Source organism: Lepisosteus oculatus, chromosome 3 (assembly GCF_040954835.1).
Source record: "Lepisosteus oculatus isolate fLepOcu1 chromosome 3, fLepOcu1.hap2, whole genome shotgun sequence".
Classification (NCBI taxonomy): domain Eukaryota; kingdom Metazoa; phylum Chordata; class Actinopteri; order Semionotiformes; family Lepisosteidae; genus Lepisosteus; species Lepisosteus oculatus.
Window position 1 is genome coordinate 56,741,503 of NC_090698.1, and position 19,443 is coordinate 56,760,945.

Genomic DNA, 19,443 nt, shown 5'->3' on the forward strand with positions numbered 1-19,443 from the left:
ACATAGTGACCAACTTTACGAGCTCCCTTGGTGCTAGCAGGGAGTGCTGAAGACATAATTTGCTAGGAAATTTAAATTCCTGATTAATCCAGATATCCAATGTATGATCACAACACAAAGTTCATATTTAATGACATTTTGTCTGCTCATAACTTGTTACTTCCAGTGGTTTCGACCTACTTTACCCTACCTACTGTGAAATGACATGCAATTTACAACTTAGGAGTTATAAGCTCTTTCCACTAGAAGGGTCTGCACTGGTCATTGCATGCATAAAGAAGAAATTGCTCAGTGTAATTATTGTGTAATTATACATCTATTTCTAGTAATGTAAAATGGCTCTGTAGCTGAGCTTGACATGGTAATGGTGTCAAATTTGTTTTTCATTACAGCTCTATGGAAAGGTCATGTGAACATCTGGAAAACAGTCTAAGGACAATAGCTAATATAAATTTATTTTCTAGTCATAGTATATTTTTTCAGAGTAGATACCTGATACAGAAACACATATCAGTGTTGGGAAAGTGACCAAGAAAACCTTAAGGACAACAGCTAAGTCCATGAATTAGGCAGTAAAAATTCACTAACATTGGATTTCTTGTGGAACATTTATTCTCTGGTTCAGAAGTGATGCAGTGCGTCTGAGTACCTATACATACTATATGTAAGACTCTAACTAGTATTAATGTACTTTATGTTTAACATCTCAAAATAATATTTGTCATGTACAAATGTTGAAGCAATTACTCTCTATGCATCGGTGTGCAAATTAAACTTCAGTTCATTTACGTTGGGTTTGAAATTAATCAAGCTTCCAAGCGTTCATTTCAAAATTACAGTAATATTTAATACTGTGTCTGTATCAAAAATTCACTTCTCAAAATGAAAAGAGAAAAAGAGTCAACATTCACTCAAGATTTCATTTCCATTTTTTTCCAGGCTTACAGAGAACTTCATAGATTCCCTTTTTCAGGAACTTTTTTCTATCCATAGGATGACATTGCCATTGTTTAATATGGGGCTTTTTACAGTGTTGTAGTGATTCAAGATGTTTTCCTTTTAAAAATATCCTATTATTTGCTTTTGCTTTTATACTGCCATGCTCCCTAAATGGAATGGCTGAAATGTAATCAACTCAGTTTACTGCTACAACCCTTCACAAGCAGCCTCTGCTTGGTCACATTGCAGGTGTACAGGTATCCTTTAATTATCAATTACAAGCTAAGGGGATTGGAGAGATGGAGTTCTCCCTGATAGCTCTAAGCTCCCAAACACTTGGCATGTCACGGGGGTTGCCATTGCTCATGTTAATTTAAATAAGCAAAATCTCAATTGACTGCCTTGCCTGCCTGTAAAAGTTTACAGATGGCAGCCACCAGTTTTTGTGGGTCACTTCAGTTAGTAATGCAGAGGCAGTCGAAGGGTTGATTAACTGCTGTCTGTGGGTGTCCAATGCAGGTCTTCTAAAAGAGGAAGGTGTCAAATTAAAAGTCTGTCTGTTTCCTTTGGTATTCGTTTACAACAGCTGCCCTGTCACCCAGTCTGAAAGAGAGCAAAGGGTTGTTAGCTGGTAATTTGGAATCCCAGTGATTGACACTATTAGGAAAAAAAACGGAAATTTACAGTGTGCAATTTTAGCAGAAGAGATAGTTTATTTCCTAATGTACAGTAAGTCATGTCCTCCTCTATTACCAGCTGTTTTAATCTGATTTCCACATGGGATGGGTTTGAACAAAAGGAAAAACAAAGTCACAGAACAGTCTCATTTTCTCTGCAGGTCAGTACTTTCACTGTTACTTTGGTGACAGTTGGAACTGACCGGTTGCTTGCTCAAAAACATCACGACATGATCATACTTTTCTCACGGGAGACTTAACGTCAATAAAACCTTTTTGCAGGTTTCATAAGTCAAGCAAAGAATTCCTCTCTGCCCTGAAAATACATGGTAAGTCCAGACGTCTGAACTATCAATGACTCAAATAATGAAGTCAGTTTCAATTGCCATTAAGAAAATGCTGGATTTTTACATCAGAGACTTTCTTTAAAATGAGTGAGCTTCCTCTAGTCTTACACATCCAATGTATATTTCCTAAAGTGAACAAAAATACAGCCATGTTTTTTTTAATTTTTTTATTACTGAAACAGAAGAACAATCACAATCAAACAAACTTAACAAAAATAGCATTATCCTTTTTTTTCATTTTAGGTAATAAAATCAAATTGTCCAGGCGTTGACATATACTGTCTTCAGGGTAAGTGATTGAAAGTCAATGGAACACATGAACGCTCCTGGAAGTACCGTATATATTGCTGACAATTTGGATATCTCCATGACATACAGTACTTTAAAGGGTAATTAGTTCACCTATAGCCCTTTTTGGACACCTATAGAATTTCTATGGGTCTTAAAAATAGAAAACTATTTTGTACGCCTGAGCATTTGCATTTAAAATCAATGGTATGAAGGAAAAGAACACCGCCTTCTTCAAAATGACAAAAAGATTTATAAAAAATTGAACTTTCTCATGACAGAGAAAGGGGCTCTCTTTTACCTTTGTTATACAGAGAAGCTACAAAAATGTAATCCTACACACTTCTGTGGAACTGAACTGAAGCACACTCTTCTTTTAAAATTAAGTGTTAGAAATGTTAAATGTGAAATTACATATAAAGTGGATATATATATACCCTTTTTATAACTAGCATCTACTTCAACGTTTGTTATAAAAAGGAACAAGTAGAGGTTATTTCCACGCTGAGTAGTACAAAGACGTTACACCCGAAGGAAACTCCACCGCTACAGTGTTTTGTCGTCTTCCTTTCTGAGTGAATCAGCATAGAATTCAGTTCTATTTGTGCCTTTTCAGCTTGTGTGCTGGTGAAGCTTCCCATCTGAACTTCTATAGTTATACAATGGCCTTACACCTAATAAAAAAGACAATGATATAATTCTAATAAAACTTCTAATAAAAACCGGTCTTTCATATTTGCTTTGTCACATAAAGGTCGTTTATGAAGATGTTCAACAAGGAAGAAAAGCAAGAAGTTAAAAATGAAAAATGTTTGTTTATATATTCTACATTCCATTATAAACATGGTAAGATGTGTGTTCTTTAAAACTGTTTAAGTACTTTAAGATTATATAATTACTGCATTGAAACAACCTTCTTTAGTAACTGATTAGGTTAATCAGATACGATTGTCCAAGACTTTGCTATTTCACACAAACAATACCCTGCCTTACTTGCATAATCACGTGGTGATAAGATTACTGACTAGTGAGAGAATACAGGATTGACTTTAAAATGACACAAAATCCCACATACTTACAAGGTGTGCTTTAATAAGTAGCATATAGTTTTCTTTTGTTTTTTACTAAACAATTAAAAAATGTAATGGTATACAAATAATACTGTATATATGTCCAAACAAATATTTTCACTACACACAATTAGGGGCTATTTAACTTTTTTATTGATCATTTTCTACCGCATAAAAGATCCAGGATAAAAATGATCAAAAACTCTTTTAATAACCCATCTTCCTTTACAACAAAAGGAATAATCTTTTCTCGTTTGCTCAAAGAAGTATGTCTATATTTTAACTTAAAATACAAAATCAGGTGAACCTGTGGTAGAGATTGGCAGATGAGTTATTTCAGATGTGAGCTTTAATGTTGTATTTTAAAGCACTGCAACTTTATAAGGTTGCACACATAAAAAGTACAAATAGAAACGCTTGAATACAATTTCAGCATTGCTTCAAAAAAGTCTTCCACTATTTTTTCCTCTAGCTTCTTATACTTAATTGTATTGTCAGATTCACAAAGTATGATCACTTTTGCTTTGAAGCTTTACTAGTGTGTATAAAAAGATCCAAAATCCAACCAATAAATCAAACAAAAAAAGACAAACCAATTCCTAACTATTAAGAGTTCTGTGAAGATACTGTATTAGTAATGACTTCAGACTGACTCTGAGCAAGTGTGCGAGATGAATGGCCAATTTGTCAGAGGTTATGACAAAGAGGATCTGTTGGGAATCCAGCCCATTTGATAGGCTCTCTCCAAGGTTCTCTTGCAATCCTGCATCACAGTGCTGAATGTTATGTGTGGATACTGCTGGACCAACTGCTCCACAGTCTCTTCATTCACCTGTCAAAGAACGAACAACAAGGAAACCAAGTCAGCAATTAGTCACCCACTGGTAGCAGCTAAATTTGTTTGTTTCAAACACTTAAATGAAATTCAGTTTTTGACACTCTCATTAATGCATAACCTCCAGCCTGAGAAATAGAAATTGCACTGAGTCAAAAACAGAAACCAGTCAACTGTACACGCCACAAGTAAAACATTCTGTAAACCTGACACCTAAAAGATGATAAGCATTTTCTTTCTTTCAGTTTCTTGTTTCAGACTGTCTGCTACATGAATGCCAGTGGTGCTAAAGAAATATGTATGACATAATGGTTCCCCTTAAAACTTCAGGATATAATAACTCAAGAAACTCAAGTCTGTTCATCTAACTGGTGTCCCTGTGCATTTTCAATTTCTAATAGTAGCCAGTGAGGATGCTGTGACTCTCAGGCAAATGATTTACAAATGTAAGTACATGAACTTCTCCTGACTCTAGCCATACAGGCTGTGAAAAACAGTTACTACAAAACAGCAACCAAAAACTGCTGGAGTTTTACGTCTTGGAGTTTTACATTAAACTCATAATGCATTAGAGACAGAGAAAGGTTAAAACAAATAGAAGCATGTGATGCAGAAGCTCAAAACTTCTGTTCAAAACTAAAACATACCGCATAGTCATCTACTTTATTTTTGACTACATATACAGTATGTCAAGAGTACAGCACTTGACACTAGTAATAATAATAACAATAATAATTGTATACTGTATAGCACCTTTAAAGGTGGCTTCTCAAAGATGGAGGTACTGAATAATGTACAGTAGGAGCAAAGGGGTAAAGAACAGAACCAGTTAAGTAAAGGCTCTTCTAAAGAAGAAGGTTTTAAGTCTAGATTTGAAGGAGTTTAGAGAAGGTGACAAGGAATGATATTAGGGTTTGAAAGTCTTGAGAAACAGATATACATGCAGCTTGCACAAGATCCTCCTATCTTCTAATCATCCAACTCAGGATTGCAGGGTAGCCGGAGCCTATATCCTTGTCAATGGGTACAAATGTGGTACACACACAGACACAAACATGCACACACTCACTCAATGAGCCAGTTTTCGAAGTAGCCCACTGACCTACCAGTACATCTTTGGACTGTGGGAGGAAACATTGAGAAAACATGCAGACACCTCCCCAGGTCTGGAACTGAACCCCAGCCACCAATGCTATGAGGCAGCGAGGCAGTGATACTTACCACAGTACCACCCCAATTTGTACAATACAAATAATGCAAATGCTTTGGTCTCAAGAACAATAAATCCAACAATGATTACCTTTATATATACTGTATAATAAATCAAAACACAGTAGTTGTAAAAGAAAACTCCTCAGCTACTGTTGACTGGCCACCCTACAGCTTGGCTCTAAAGTGTTGCAGTATGCATACAATCTAAGCATTGCCAAATGTCTGTCTGCAGGAGGTTTCAGTTTTACCTCTTGCCTAATGCTGCCAAATACGTCTTCTTACTCTTTAATTATAAATATTGGCTAAAATGTCTATGTGTTGGAACTTCTCAGTATTCAGACCAAGATTATGAGCCTGGGTGAGTTTTTGAGCAGGAAAGTAATGATTTACAGCTGCAAGTCAGTTCCTTTTCCTTATTTGTACAAAAGATACAGGAAAGCTAGAGGGCACATCTTTACTGCCCTAAACAATAGATGCAATCTTCGTGTATTTGGGCGAACAGAGTGCGAGCATGTAATTTACCTGTCTTTACAAATTAACAAAGTGCAAATGTGGTGTTGTACCGTATTGCTTCAAATTTCCAAAACCACAAACAGAAAGTAATTCAACACTGAATTGTCCATCTACCAAGGTAACTTGATTATACCATCAATTCCCGTAGTGCTAGGCTGCCAGTATGTCAAACAGAGCCATTTCTTTATGCTCTGTTTACCCTTGATTTCACATTATGCACACTGATACACTGGTCTGTGTTATCTGTTGGTTGAGATCATTTACAGCTTCTTCCTAACATTTTTGATAAAGGCAACTTCAGCTGTGTTTTTAATCAACTTTAAGTCTGGAGATGAAAGTGTTACCTGACAACAGCCTGTTCCTATTCCCAAGATGAGATAAATACAACAACAGCATTATCAATGCTAAGAATCTTGAACAGTCTGACACTTCAGTGAAGAGGTGTGACACTGCTCTATCATGGTCACTTCAACAAGATAAGAACCCTGATCTAAAAAAAAAAGTCACTATTTAATTGAAATCTTTAGAGTTTGATGTTCTCATTGGCACAGAAATGTATGACAAATCAATCCAATTTTCTATACTCCACCACTTAAAAATACCTTACAGCAAAAACCTGGATATTGAGCACCTAATTTGAGAGCACTACTGTAAACAGATGCAGCTATCAGAAATGCACAAGGTGTCAATCAGTGAGAGTCATACCACTGTGACTGCGTTGTCATGGACCAGAGCGAGTCGTGGCTTTTTTATTTTTTCTGATATTCGAATGTAGGACTACAGTACTATGTAAAAATTCCAGGTGGTGCAGTGAATCCCAACTCTCTTTACGGAAGTTTGTACGAGGTTTCAGTGTAGTATGTTCACCTTAAATAGTGATAAAGAATATATGTTTTTAATAATTTCACAAAGTATCAAAGCATTGCACAAACAAGTGATCACTAATATCCAACAACAATAATAATCATCTTTATACTTATATGGCGCTTTTCTGGACACTCCACTCAAAGCGCTTTACAGGTAATGGGGACTCCCCTCCACCACCACCAATGTGCAGCCACCACACATGGATGATGTGACGGCAGCCATAGTGCGCCAGAACGCTCACCACACACCAGCTATCAGTGGGGAGGAGAGCAAAGTAATGAAGCCAATTCATAGATGGGGATTATCAGGACTGGTAAAGGCCAATTGGAAATTCGGCTAAGATGCCGGGAAAACACTCCTACTCTTTTCGTGAAACATCCTGGGACCTCAGTTTTATGTCTCATCTGAAGGACAGTGCCTTTTTACAGAATAGTGTCCACCTGGAGTGTATGTGTCCTTATAATCTTGAATTCTCTGGGAAAGTATAGACAGTATAGGCCTGGTTCAGGGGTTGGATTCAATTTGGTTTCTCTTGGGTACCAAATCTGAAACATCAGATTTTTTTAGATGTCTTATTCACTACACACACTAGGAGGAAATATGCAAAAAAGCTACAACATTTACATTTGTGGGAAATGTAGTTTTTGGTCCACTAATTCAGCTCACGTGTGATTAAAACATCCTGTTCTGTTCTAAAATGACCTTTTAAATTAAAAAAAAAATTAAAATGTATAACTCTAAAATGAATAAATAAATAAATGAATATTAGTTGATAGAATAATAGCTTATTTTACTCTAAGAAACCATGAAACTATCACCAGCAAAAATGTCAAAACACTGCATTAAGCCATGTAAAAATTAAGCTATTACATTTACATTCTTTTCTTTTTGTGGCATTTAGGGATGATTGAAAAGCTTTTTTGCAAAGTGCAACTGTTTCTCAAATTCCATTTTTTGAAGAAAATAAAAAAGTCCCACTTTATATGAAAAATGTATCCTGTCTATCTAAGAGGTCCTTAATACTGTGTGCAAGACACTGAAATGTCATTCCTGGTGAAGAAACATTTTAAGGATAAAAGGTATTTTTTATCCCAAGAGAAATCATCAGTTTCTGCCACCATTTGGTCAAAGGAAAAAAACAGCTGAATTCAAAGATGTGGTCTGCTCTATGGTACAGTATACACAGAGCTACATACATAATGGATACATATGCTGCAAAATCAGTTCCATGGCAATTATTTACTGCCATTTTGGTTTAACAGTTAATTCTACAAAAAATATTTGGTATTTATGGATGTGTAGAGAGGAACAAATGATTTTAATGACAAAGAACATCTGACAATGAGTAATTTAGAAATGGTTAATAGATGTGATGGATCAGCTTCTACAACAGTTCATATTAGTGGCTTTTGTCCAATTTACTGGAGATGTTATGATAATCCTTTTGAGGATTCTGATCAATCTGAGTTAAAGATGGTTAAATGACTAGCTCGGTTTCTTCTAACCAACCCTAAGCTATAGTAATAACAATCAAACTAATTCCTGTTTCTGTTTAATTCTAAGGCTTTTGCATAAACATGGGCTAATTGTCAATACTTTAACAATTCTTTGGCAGTTATCAGGTAATCTAAACTACACCCATTTTCTTACTCAATCTATCTTTCCACTAATCCACATTTCCATATCCCAAACCAAACTTTTTTTTATCTCATATACATCCTATTGTTCAAATAAGTAAATACACAGAAGCACTGCACTTAAAACACAAAGCAGGCTTAATATGGTATATTTACAACAACTGTTGCAATGTACCATCAATTTTGAATTAATCTACATTTAGCAATAACAGGAAGCCACTCCCAAATGAGTCTATTAAACCAAGCATTCACTATATTGTGAAAGTATACTGCAATATGCAGTAAATAAGTAGTAAATATTTAATTTCACCTAAATTACTGGGACAATTTATAAAATCAAGATGAACCAGAGTCACATAATAGAGAAAGTGGTTCTGGCATCAGAAAGAGTGTCTAATAGAGCTTAATTGTTCCAGATGTCACCACATTCACGTGCAATGTGAAGACTGAACTGAGTTCAGCATGTTGCTGAAGCATCCCCTTGAAATTGGGGTTATTTCTATTACAAAAATCCTGGAATGCCTACCTTCTCATGACTAGCAAAAAAGACTCAGCTAAAGCAATTTATGACTCTGCTTAAAATGTCAAAAAGCCAGCTGTGATGGTAAACTTACAGTCTAAATAGCAGAAAAGCTTGTCATACTGTCTGATAAGGGATGCCTGTATCTCATCTTATCAGAATTTCAAACTACAGATAATAGGTAAAACCAGTCACTGGGGTTTTGGTCTGCTTCTTTATAAATGAGTTGACATTAGCAGTGCCTGTAAGACTGCTCTTTTCACTGGAAGTGTATCACCACCGCACTATGAAAAACCTCTTCATTTCAGAAGACTCAGACATAAAGCTGCTTTGAATATGGAAAAGCGAATCAGTTTTTTTTCTTACAAAAAATCCTTCTCCTTCTTAAATATGAAACAAACATTCTTGTCATATGATTCAGTTTTAATCTGTTAATCTCATCTTCTGTACAAACGTACATTGGAAAAGTGTGACTTGAAATTAGGTTGCAAGGTTTGGCAGCAATGTGAAAACTGCGAGTTGTGAGTTCTGGAAATGGTTATCATCGTTTACATCAACTCCAGGGACTTTTAAATACAGCTCAGTGCAAAATGTCTCCTAAGGCAATGATGTAACTAAAGCTCCACATTCTGACGTTGACTGCAAAAACATCTACATTTTAAGAGTCTATTATTTGAGATATGGATTAAGGTTTGAGAAATAGGTCTTCTGATAGTTCAGATTCTACAAAATCCATAACATACAAAATCTCTTCTATTTTATTTTAAAACGAAGCTTTGAAATCTGTTAAAACAAACATCCAGATACACATTTTGTTAAAGTTACAATAATGCTTCATAATTCCATTTTTTATAGAGTTATTTGACCATTTCAAACATATAGTCTGTATGGGAGGTGGAAGAAAAGATATTACATTCAGCCAAAGTGTCCATTAAAAGAATCTCAAAACATGCAAACTCTTGCAAGATCTCTACAGTTTTGTATTGTTTTCAAATTTCATGAACACATTAAAACAGTGTCAGAATTATAAAGTAGATTAGCTCTATACATTATCTTGCCAATCTTTATTTCCTATCACATTTATTTCCTTACCACAGAGATTAGGCACTGTCCCCAGTCCTGAGCTAAGACTTGTTGTTCAATAATTTGTAACTGACACATGTTGCATACTATTTTTATTGATACCCTGTAATTTGTACAGTGATAAAATCTGTGGTTAATAGCTGCATAACCCAAATACTGCACCAAGAATACACATAAAATTATTTTTTCACAATGTCATACAGATGTGTGATAAGAAGCAAAAACAGCAGATTCTTTCATATTTCCAACTAGAGATGTTTTTTTAATATAATGCATATTTCCAAACTTCAACCCTTATGTCAAATGGAGATTTTAATTTTTTAGGCAGATGGACAAACATTATGATTCTCAGTCATCTGTTTTAGCCAATGAGCTATTCATTCAACACAAAATGAATAAAGATGAAAGGCAGTGCTTAAGAAATTTGGAAAAAAGCTGCAGTGTTACATAACGTTTCTTTCCCTCACACAGTATAATAACCCACGATTTGCTTCACACATGGACCTCATGTGAAAAATGAGAAAAGACACTGTAGTTCTATGGTTAATCCTGCAGGAATTCTTAATTAATAAAAATGCCACCCTTTCCATAATGACCTGTAATATATAGCCAACAAATAAATCATCTGATGACATAGTTGTTCCCTCCCACATGCACAGTTTTAGCACCGTGCTATTTAGGGGAAGGGCAACATTTTAATGAAACAAAAATGGGAATATGGGCAGGCTAAAGCATCATTCACATTTCAATAGTGATAACTGAACCGTCTTTAAAAATAGAGCCTGCTAATTCCAAAAAATATTTTTTTCTCATTGGAAAATTGCTAACAAAGAGTCATCCAAGGTTTATAGTTTTTTTAGGTAATAGGTCACTTATGAATATCATAGGAAAAAAACCTTTAAATCTTGTGAGCACATGTTCATAATGTACAGCATGGCATACATGAACATACTGTAGTGTGGAAGGTATTAGATGGATCATAGAAAAATAAAAGCTAACATGTTATGTTAATAACTACAGGTAAGGTGCAGTCCACGTTAAGTTACTAAGTGATATATTTTGTCTTTCTTTTGCTTAGTTATTTTTCAACTCACAAAGTCTGTGTGTATACAGCTGCTACAAAATTAAATGGTGTATTACAGTAACACGGATTCCAAAGAAGCTTATTGATGTTTAAGCCCAATGGAATTTATCTTGTAAAGTCTCAACAGACTTACAGTAACTGAGACTGCTTTTCCTGTCCCTGAAGTATATAGACAAGGACCCTGCAGCCATCCTGAATGTTATCAAATGATGTTTGCTTAGGGACTGAACAGGTGCTCAGAATGCCCTAGAGAGAAAGAACTCACTTTTTACTTATGTAGCTGTAGTATGTGTCCATGGGATCATATTAACGTACGCTCAAAAAACGATATATTTTAAGTAAAATTACTTTCATATGTTTTTATAGGCACTAAAAGGCATCAGAAGATGCACCTTTAGTTGCATCTGCTTGAAAGTGTTTAACTGGAACTGCAAGACTAATGCTTCTCATGTTGTTTGGGTTGGTTTCAGCTGTAAGAAAGCTTACACACATCTGCATTGAGGGTGTGTGTGTGTGATGTCTGTTTTCGCTTTTAAATATGAGAACTTATTTTGTCTTAGTAGCATACTGTATGCGTGTAAAATTGAAATGTGGATATTCTAATTCCTCACAGAAGAATGTGAATGTGGGACAAATATGGAGCAAAGCATGAGAGAGACTGTGAAAGGCGGGACTGGAAGTGGAATCAGTCATCTCATGACTCTTGTCCTTGTCCGTGTTTGGTGTAATAATTTTTGTGAGACACAAGAAAGGAAAGTCCCATAATGGACCTCCCTTGTTTGGCTTTCCAGTTTTGATATCATTCAGACTAATAACATGCAAACATCTGTAAAATTTAACCCTGAAAATAAATACCTTAAAGGTGTGTGTTTTAATGTTTTCAGACACAAACCTCCAGAAATTCTCACATAGGCTTTTACTTTTTTTGAAGCATTATATCTGTTTCTCAATGCGACAGACAGAAATCCACCCATTTTCTTCCTGCTTCATCCAGTAGAGGGATGCCAGTCTGTGACAAGGCACACACAGATACCGACACACTCCACTTACACCCCGCCGGACATGGGAAGAACATACAAACGCAGCTGCCAGAAATTATTATACAATGGAGCAACCATTGTTTGGAAATGAACCCAGTGCCCCCAGTGGGGTGAAGCAACAATGCTAAACACTGCGCCACTGTGCTGCCACCCTCCCATAGACACAGATAATTATATAAAGATTAAATCTTATATATAAAAATATATATAAATATAGTCTCAGTGGATAAGCTTTTATAACACACTCAATTGACAAAGTGTCATGAGGTTCACAAAAAAACAGTGATACCTTAGGCACTGGCTCTGTTGACTTCCTTCTTAGCTCTTACCTCATTCAAATGTAAATAAACTTTCTGATCATGTCAAATTGCGTTAATGTCTGTTTTGCTTTTTCAAACCAAACATAAAAACAAAACAACAAAAGGAGCAGACTATGAAGGAATGAGACAGATTTTAGGAGAAGCAGAATGGCAGAGATTAGATATGAAATGACACATCACAACGAGTGGCATCTGTCATGCACCAGCAGCTCCTCTACACAGTAGATAAAGTGAAGAAGACAAAATTCAAGACACTATCTGAATTAAGGGGTAATTCTAATTAGACCAGAAGTAACAATCACAATGTAGAATTAAGACAGGACAGTGGAATTGGCACCTCTACTCTTAAAGGGGAACTGCAACATCATTTTTATATTTAGGGTTAGAAAGAATCAGCAGCAATGAAAGCAATTCAAATCACAATGAAAAGTAAAATGTATACAGTAATGTGCAAAATCCTCCAATTTACATTGTAAATAAGCAGGCTTGTGAATACATCTGTTTTAATCCAATAGAAATATTGCGCTCAATTTTTAGGCGGTTTTGCCAGCGCATAAAACTTGTTTACTTTGTGTAGGGATCACATTGGAACATTTCGGCGTTGAAATGTCTGTTGCACAACCTGTACTTATTCATTCATACATCACATTTGGTTAGTCCTTACAGTGACTAGTGAGCAGGAAGGGCCACTTCATATTGCGATTTTCCTAAACCCTTGCTCTCGCCTATAGCAAGATCAGGGATTTGCAACTTTTATATACAATACAGTACTTTCACAAAGTTCACAATTTTGTGCTTAATTCAGAATTTTTGACTTTTTGTTACCAAGGTTTAATAAACAGTGTGAGAAATTGGGAACGCAGTTGACGAGTGCTATGTAACAAATTAACCACTATGCATACAAACAGTGCAAAGAGAGAATTTATGACCAAGTACTTGGTCTTCAGTTTAACTCCTCATCTGAAAGACACCACCTAATACAACTCTGTTTTCCCAGTCACCATACTAGTGCATCAGTCCAAAGAGAAAAGTGCAACTTAATACTCCACTAACACCACTTTGAGCAGCATTGTGGTTATTCCCGGAGATTTAACATCCTAGTACTGACCAGGCCCAGTCTTCTGAGCGGCAAGGTGGTAATGCAGCTGCCAGAAATTATGTTAGATTAATAATGTTAAGACTAAATATAACTCTCTTCTGAAATATCCTCTCATTCTGGATGAACGCAATACATTAAAAGCATTTTATCAATGTGAATATTTTAGCACAGCTACTATACAACTGTAGATAAACTACACCAATATAAATATCTTACAAATCTTTGTCTTTTAACTACTGTATGCCTATATTCTCTAGGATCCACATTCAATAGAATGCATGAAAATATATATTTATTTTCTGTTTAGTCAGACATATTTGCGATAACAGTCCACAGTTGTAGTATAAATACTTCACAGTTGTCCATAAATATCTGAACAGTGCTTCTCTTCACATTCCCCATGGATGAGACAGAAATCAGTCATGTAATAGGATGTAATGAAAGAAGATCATCACACAGGACTGAGGAGGTCTGGAGACTAGCCTTTTAACAGGTCGGGTAGGTCTGGACCAAGTGTGTGAAGGGATTTAGAGGGCTGTAGAGGGTAGAATGTTATTAGTATGCAAGAGTGGTTTTATTTAATGACAACTTGATGTAAAAATGTCTGCATGTTTTAATTGTTTTCTTTCATCATTGTACTGTACAATCTAACAGGCAGTAATTATCATTGCTGGGGGTCTTGCTGTGTTTCCTTCTGCTTTGTAAATACCATTGTATTTCACACGAATAAAACTGCCATTAAATTTTGCTAAAAGTTTAATTTCTCTTTTTTTCAGCTCCACTTCCACAAGCCTGTAAGTGCTAGAAGAGCAATAGTGCCAGATGTACTCATTCTAATGGGAAGATTTTCTTTCATAACATCCCAAAGCAGAGGATGTTTTCTGTCAGATCCGGTGCATATACTGTATTATCTATTGGTATTTCCCCCTAGTAGCCAAGATTTGTCTTACCATTCCCCTTGTTCCTTTTATGTCTGTAAAGTGTATGGGACTCACTCATGTTTTTCATTATCTAACTTTAAGCAGACACCCTACAGTAAGTCGTGAATACTTTTTCCGAAAACATGAAGATACTGTAAAGTGGGAGTCACAAGCTGTAAATAAATATTTCTCCAACATCTGAGTCTAGTAATGTAGTTTAAGATTTGATAAAAGCACCTGAGGCTCATGTAGCAGTAGTGCATATTGTCTGTAAAGAACATTTAACAAATGGGCTATAAAAGCATTGTAAACCGGATTTGATTTAGAAGGTAAGTAAAATATTTGAGTTTACTTAAACAGTAAAACATAAAGCAGAGGACCTAAGTGGAAACTAGTGTAAGTGCATTTAAAACCAGGAACAGGAGGGACATCCTCTGTATAGGACTGTGGGTGTATACTGTATAGTAACAAGCCATATTGCTGGAGTGAAGACACTTGAATCAATAAGCATGGGCCGAATGGCTTCTCTTCTTATATTTATATGTACTCTAGTCAGTATGTAGCAAACCTGAGCATAAAAAGGGCCAATAAACATGAAATGACAGATGCATTATGACTGCCTCCAATCACTTTAAAGCAGCTGTCTGCTACTCCATCTCTTGACAGCTTGTTTTGTCAACTGACTCATTCAGTTCACAAAAGCAAAAATAATCGAAAGTGCGATGAACACTTATCCATCATAATACTTCTTATACAATTCCAAATTGTCATGTTAAAAAAAGAAGAATATATGAGAACATACAATTGTGATAAATCAAAAAGAAAGGGAAAAAAATGAAAGACATGCCTATACTAGTAACTTGGGGGGAGGGGGTAAGCACACTTAATAGACAGCACTATATTAAGCTCTTTGCGACTCTAGACTTTGATCTTTAAAGCTGGAATTTCATACTAGACACAGTAAATAAAATGACGTGTACTTCCAAATAAAAGGGTGTTTTCCCCCCCATTCTTTCATAATACTCTACATCAAACATGCGGCAAACAGTACAGAAAAAGGTCAAACAACACAAATCTGATGAGAAATGAATTGATTTGATTATTTTCATGGCCTGGATCAATAACGCTCTTTCTCCACCGGGGTTCCATTGCCTGAAGGCAGTGGTGTAATCAATTGAGCCAAACAGAGCATGTCGTCTCCAGGCCCCACGCTCGCTCTGATCGTTTCTGGTTGACTCTTGACGCCTGTGTAATTCTAATTTATGTTAACTGCACAGCTCAGACATTCCAAAGAGCGCCAGTTCGGCTGATAAAAATGGAGAGGCAACTAGTTTGAAATCTCTTATTACAAATACTTCGGGAATGATTTCCTTGGCATTTCATTTAACAAGATGAAATGGTTTGTAAATATGTTATTCTCTCTGGGCCTATATCTGCATACAAGAGACTGAATACAGTTGATTTAACATAAGAACATGCCCTTTGCTACAAAGCATGCTTCTGTACTTCAACAACATGGGATAGATGGGCATCACGTTCGAATTCAGTATCTAATCCACATAAATTTGGGGCATTTCTCTGACATTAAAAATTGAATTGTGATTTTATGAACCACCAGCTTAGTTTTTTACAAGTGCATTTTTTTTTTTCCTAAAACCTTTTAGGATTTTCTTTTCATTCTAGATTCATTTCTGCACAAATTGCTATTTTTGGTCTTGATTGCAAAGATGGGGACCTCACAGTGAAAAACAAATGTAATTAATCTAAAATAAATCTCGGATCTACAGTTTCTTAAAGTTAAACACCGAAATCATTTTTCTTTGACACATTTTATGGTTTATATTTGTTGGAGACACTTTAAGACTTTCTAACAATATACTACAAAATCAAACACACAGAGAATGGGAATGAATTAAGTACTGAATGTAAATCCTGTTAAAAAATGGAATCAATGTGTGAGCAACTTTGAAAACCTGTTAAATTAAACCCTCCAGTTTCCGACAATTTCAAACAAATGCACTAAGAGGGAGCTGCCAAAAAAGAACCACAGAAACTATTTACCATGTGTCAATGTGAATGACTACTTGTGCTTTTTGAAAGTGACAACAGCTAAAATCAGATTATTACTGACAGTTAAATCTGACCATAGTTAAATGGAAGCAAATGCAGGAAGCCAGGAAATGTGGGAAAGTAGGGTATTTCGAAATGACTGTACATCCTTTTGGTAAATGCCAGATTTTTATTTGTATCTCGTTTTTAAGCTATGGATTTCAATATACAGTATACTCACCCTTGCTATACTAATCCAATTGGTACCAAAACTGCTGCCTGCAGGCGAAACCTCATAATAGACTCTGCAAAATTGTCCCAAGTGCTCTTAATTGGACATAGGCCAACTAAGTTGTTGTGACCTCAAGTAAAATTTCCCACCACTTTTTATACAAGCTTTTATGTTTAAATGTATTATGAAGCAGTTATGTGGAGGAATCAGATTTGCACAATCTCAATAGTACACATGATCAATAAACATGATGTGAGCCAATTAGAATTTCTCACTAAACAAAAATTGTTTACTATGTTAGGGAATAAATCTAGTGCAGTCAAAGACAGAATTAAACTCCTAACTGTAGAAGTAAGATAAAGCATAAAGACAGAGGCACAAGGGGGGGCATGACACCAGGAGTCATCAGGACCATTATCATTACAAGTGCAGAAGAGAACAGCTGAGAGGATCGAACAATAAAAATGAAGGAACAAGCAATATTAGCAGGGGACATTCACCAGTCAAACAAAAACAGGGATGTACTGTATATGTATTGCTTGTTTAAACGTAAGTAAAGTGCTCACTTAGAATAGTGTATGGTTGTTTGCTTATTTGATAAGTTTAATAATAAATAGTAAAATCACAATGTCATTGGTTGACGTGCTACACATCTGGGATGGTTCAGTACAAGGACACTGGCCTGGTACTTCATCTATTGAGTTTTTTCAGGACTACATTACTTATTTAGCCCCATACTACCAGTCATATGACCCAGATTTTTTTACTTTCTATAAATATTTTTGGTTTCTATAATGTGTATTAAATCCCGCACTTTACTCAGTTATACCTAATATGATTTTTCATCATATCACGTAGCAGTTAAAATATTCCAGTGTGTTAAACAATTTAAGGGACAATAGTTACAGTATGTGTGCAACTGGACATTGTGTAAATATAATACAGCATATACAGTATAGTGCATTGTATACATAGTCCAGTGTATCCAAAATGCACATAGAGAATAACAATTGAGAACACAAATGGAAAGATGGGTATACAGCACAAATTCTAAATTACAAATTGATAGCTTTTGTGTTAAAATGAAATGCTATCTTATACAATATTATACTGGCCTGTTATAATGTGATTGCTTGATAGGAACCCCATCAGATTGTGCCAAATCACCTCAAGCCTAATGGGACTCTAGAACAAGCTAACACTTCCCAGTTACTCTTGGTTCATTCAAGAAATGGCTGGATGATATCCGCGGATCAATAAGTCACTAACTACAAGACAGGCTTGATGGGCCCAATGGCCTCTTCTCATTTGTAACCCTTCTTCTTATGTTCTCATAGGCAATAATATTACTGTAGAGTTTTAAGTATGTGGTGAATACCATGGTTTTGGCTAATGAGGGCTGCTGCTATGAACAGACTCAGCCAAGCTCCACACTTCACATAACTGTACATGTAAGATGCCGAGGGGAGAGGGGGGGACAATCATAAAACAGAAGAGGATGAGGAAGAAAACCCTGACTGCCCAAACGAGATGTAAAACTCCTCATAGTAAATTCTATGTTTGGTAGACGACAATCTAGAGATCTAGAGGAGACTGTAGAGATGCAAGACGTTACAACACAAGAACATGAGAATGACTTTACTACAAGTACAGGAGTTCGTTTTTTTCAAGAGCAGAAAAAAACTTTGCTGAATAGAGGAAGAAAGATGAAGCAACTCTGTGCTGTGCGGATGAGCCCTAATTAAAGTAAAGAAGATGCTCATGGCTGCTGACTCTTGACTATTAGTTGAACAGAATGAAAAGTCTCTTTACACAGATCTACTTAGTAGCGATACAGTTGGAGCTAATTAATATTCATGCATCCCATGATGCACAGTGATGTCAGTCAGTTTGCTCTTAGAACCACTGTAACCTGGACAGGTGTTTTCATAGAATATATCCCATATATTTCGAGTTCATGAAAAGGTTGCCTGTGAATATCAGGGGTACCATTAATACAGTCATTTCTCTTCTTTTTTTCGAGGCAAGTCTATTGAGAACAACTTCTCATTTACAACAACGACCTTCTGATGCATTTATATGGCAGGGTATTTACCAAAACAACAGGAGAGCTGCACCCATGACCTCCCCTTCCAATGCCCACAGCACTAACCAGTACTCTACTCTGCTGACTAACCCACATCAATTTATTGAAGAGGAGGCTAAAGCTCATCATCAAAATACCTTGGGAATGTGATATAATAGATTTTTCCACTGCAGGAGTATCCCAGAGAAATGTACATCACACAGAAACTCAGGTAAATCAATGCAAAAATCAAGAGAGAACCTTAATTCTCCTACATTGAAAAGAATATACTGCTGACATCCCTCACCCCAAAGCACGGGAGCAGAGAATGTCATAGTATTTGCACTCTTTAACACTACCAAAACTGATCCTGAATTTTCAGTTTTAGGAGTTTTAGGGTGTGATCTTCTGCCTTTAAGGCATGTTTGCTAATTACAGGCAACCTAGCCCTCAAATGCAGGTGTGTACTTACACTATTAATATACATAATTTAAAACTACATTTTTGAAAGTACAAAGCATGTTTATGTAGCATATTCGTTATAATGTAAGTATTGTTTTGTATAATATTAAAAACTGTGGGTTCTGTCTACTAGGGCTTTTAATGTTAAACTTCTAAGTATACCTATGCTGATAAACATACAGTA

The 19,443-nt window shown here is 35.8% G+C and overlaps 1 protein-coding gene across 1 annotated transcript in view; it reads right to left on the minus strand.

Moving 5' to 3' along the window:
* Positions 1-2,109: 2,109 nt before the first annotated feature.
* Positions 2,110-19,443, minus strand: part of fbxl17 (F-box and leucine-rich repeat protein 17) — a 318,224-nt gene continuing 300,890 nt past the window's right edge. Inside the window, exon 10 of the mRNA XM_006626957.3 lies at positions 2,110-4,153. Within this exon, the coding sequence (XP_006627020.2) occupies positions 4,016-4,153 (138 nt within the window). The 3' untranslated portion in view covers positions 2,110-4,015. The remainder of the gene's footprint in view (positions 4,154-19,443) is intronic.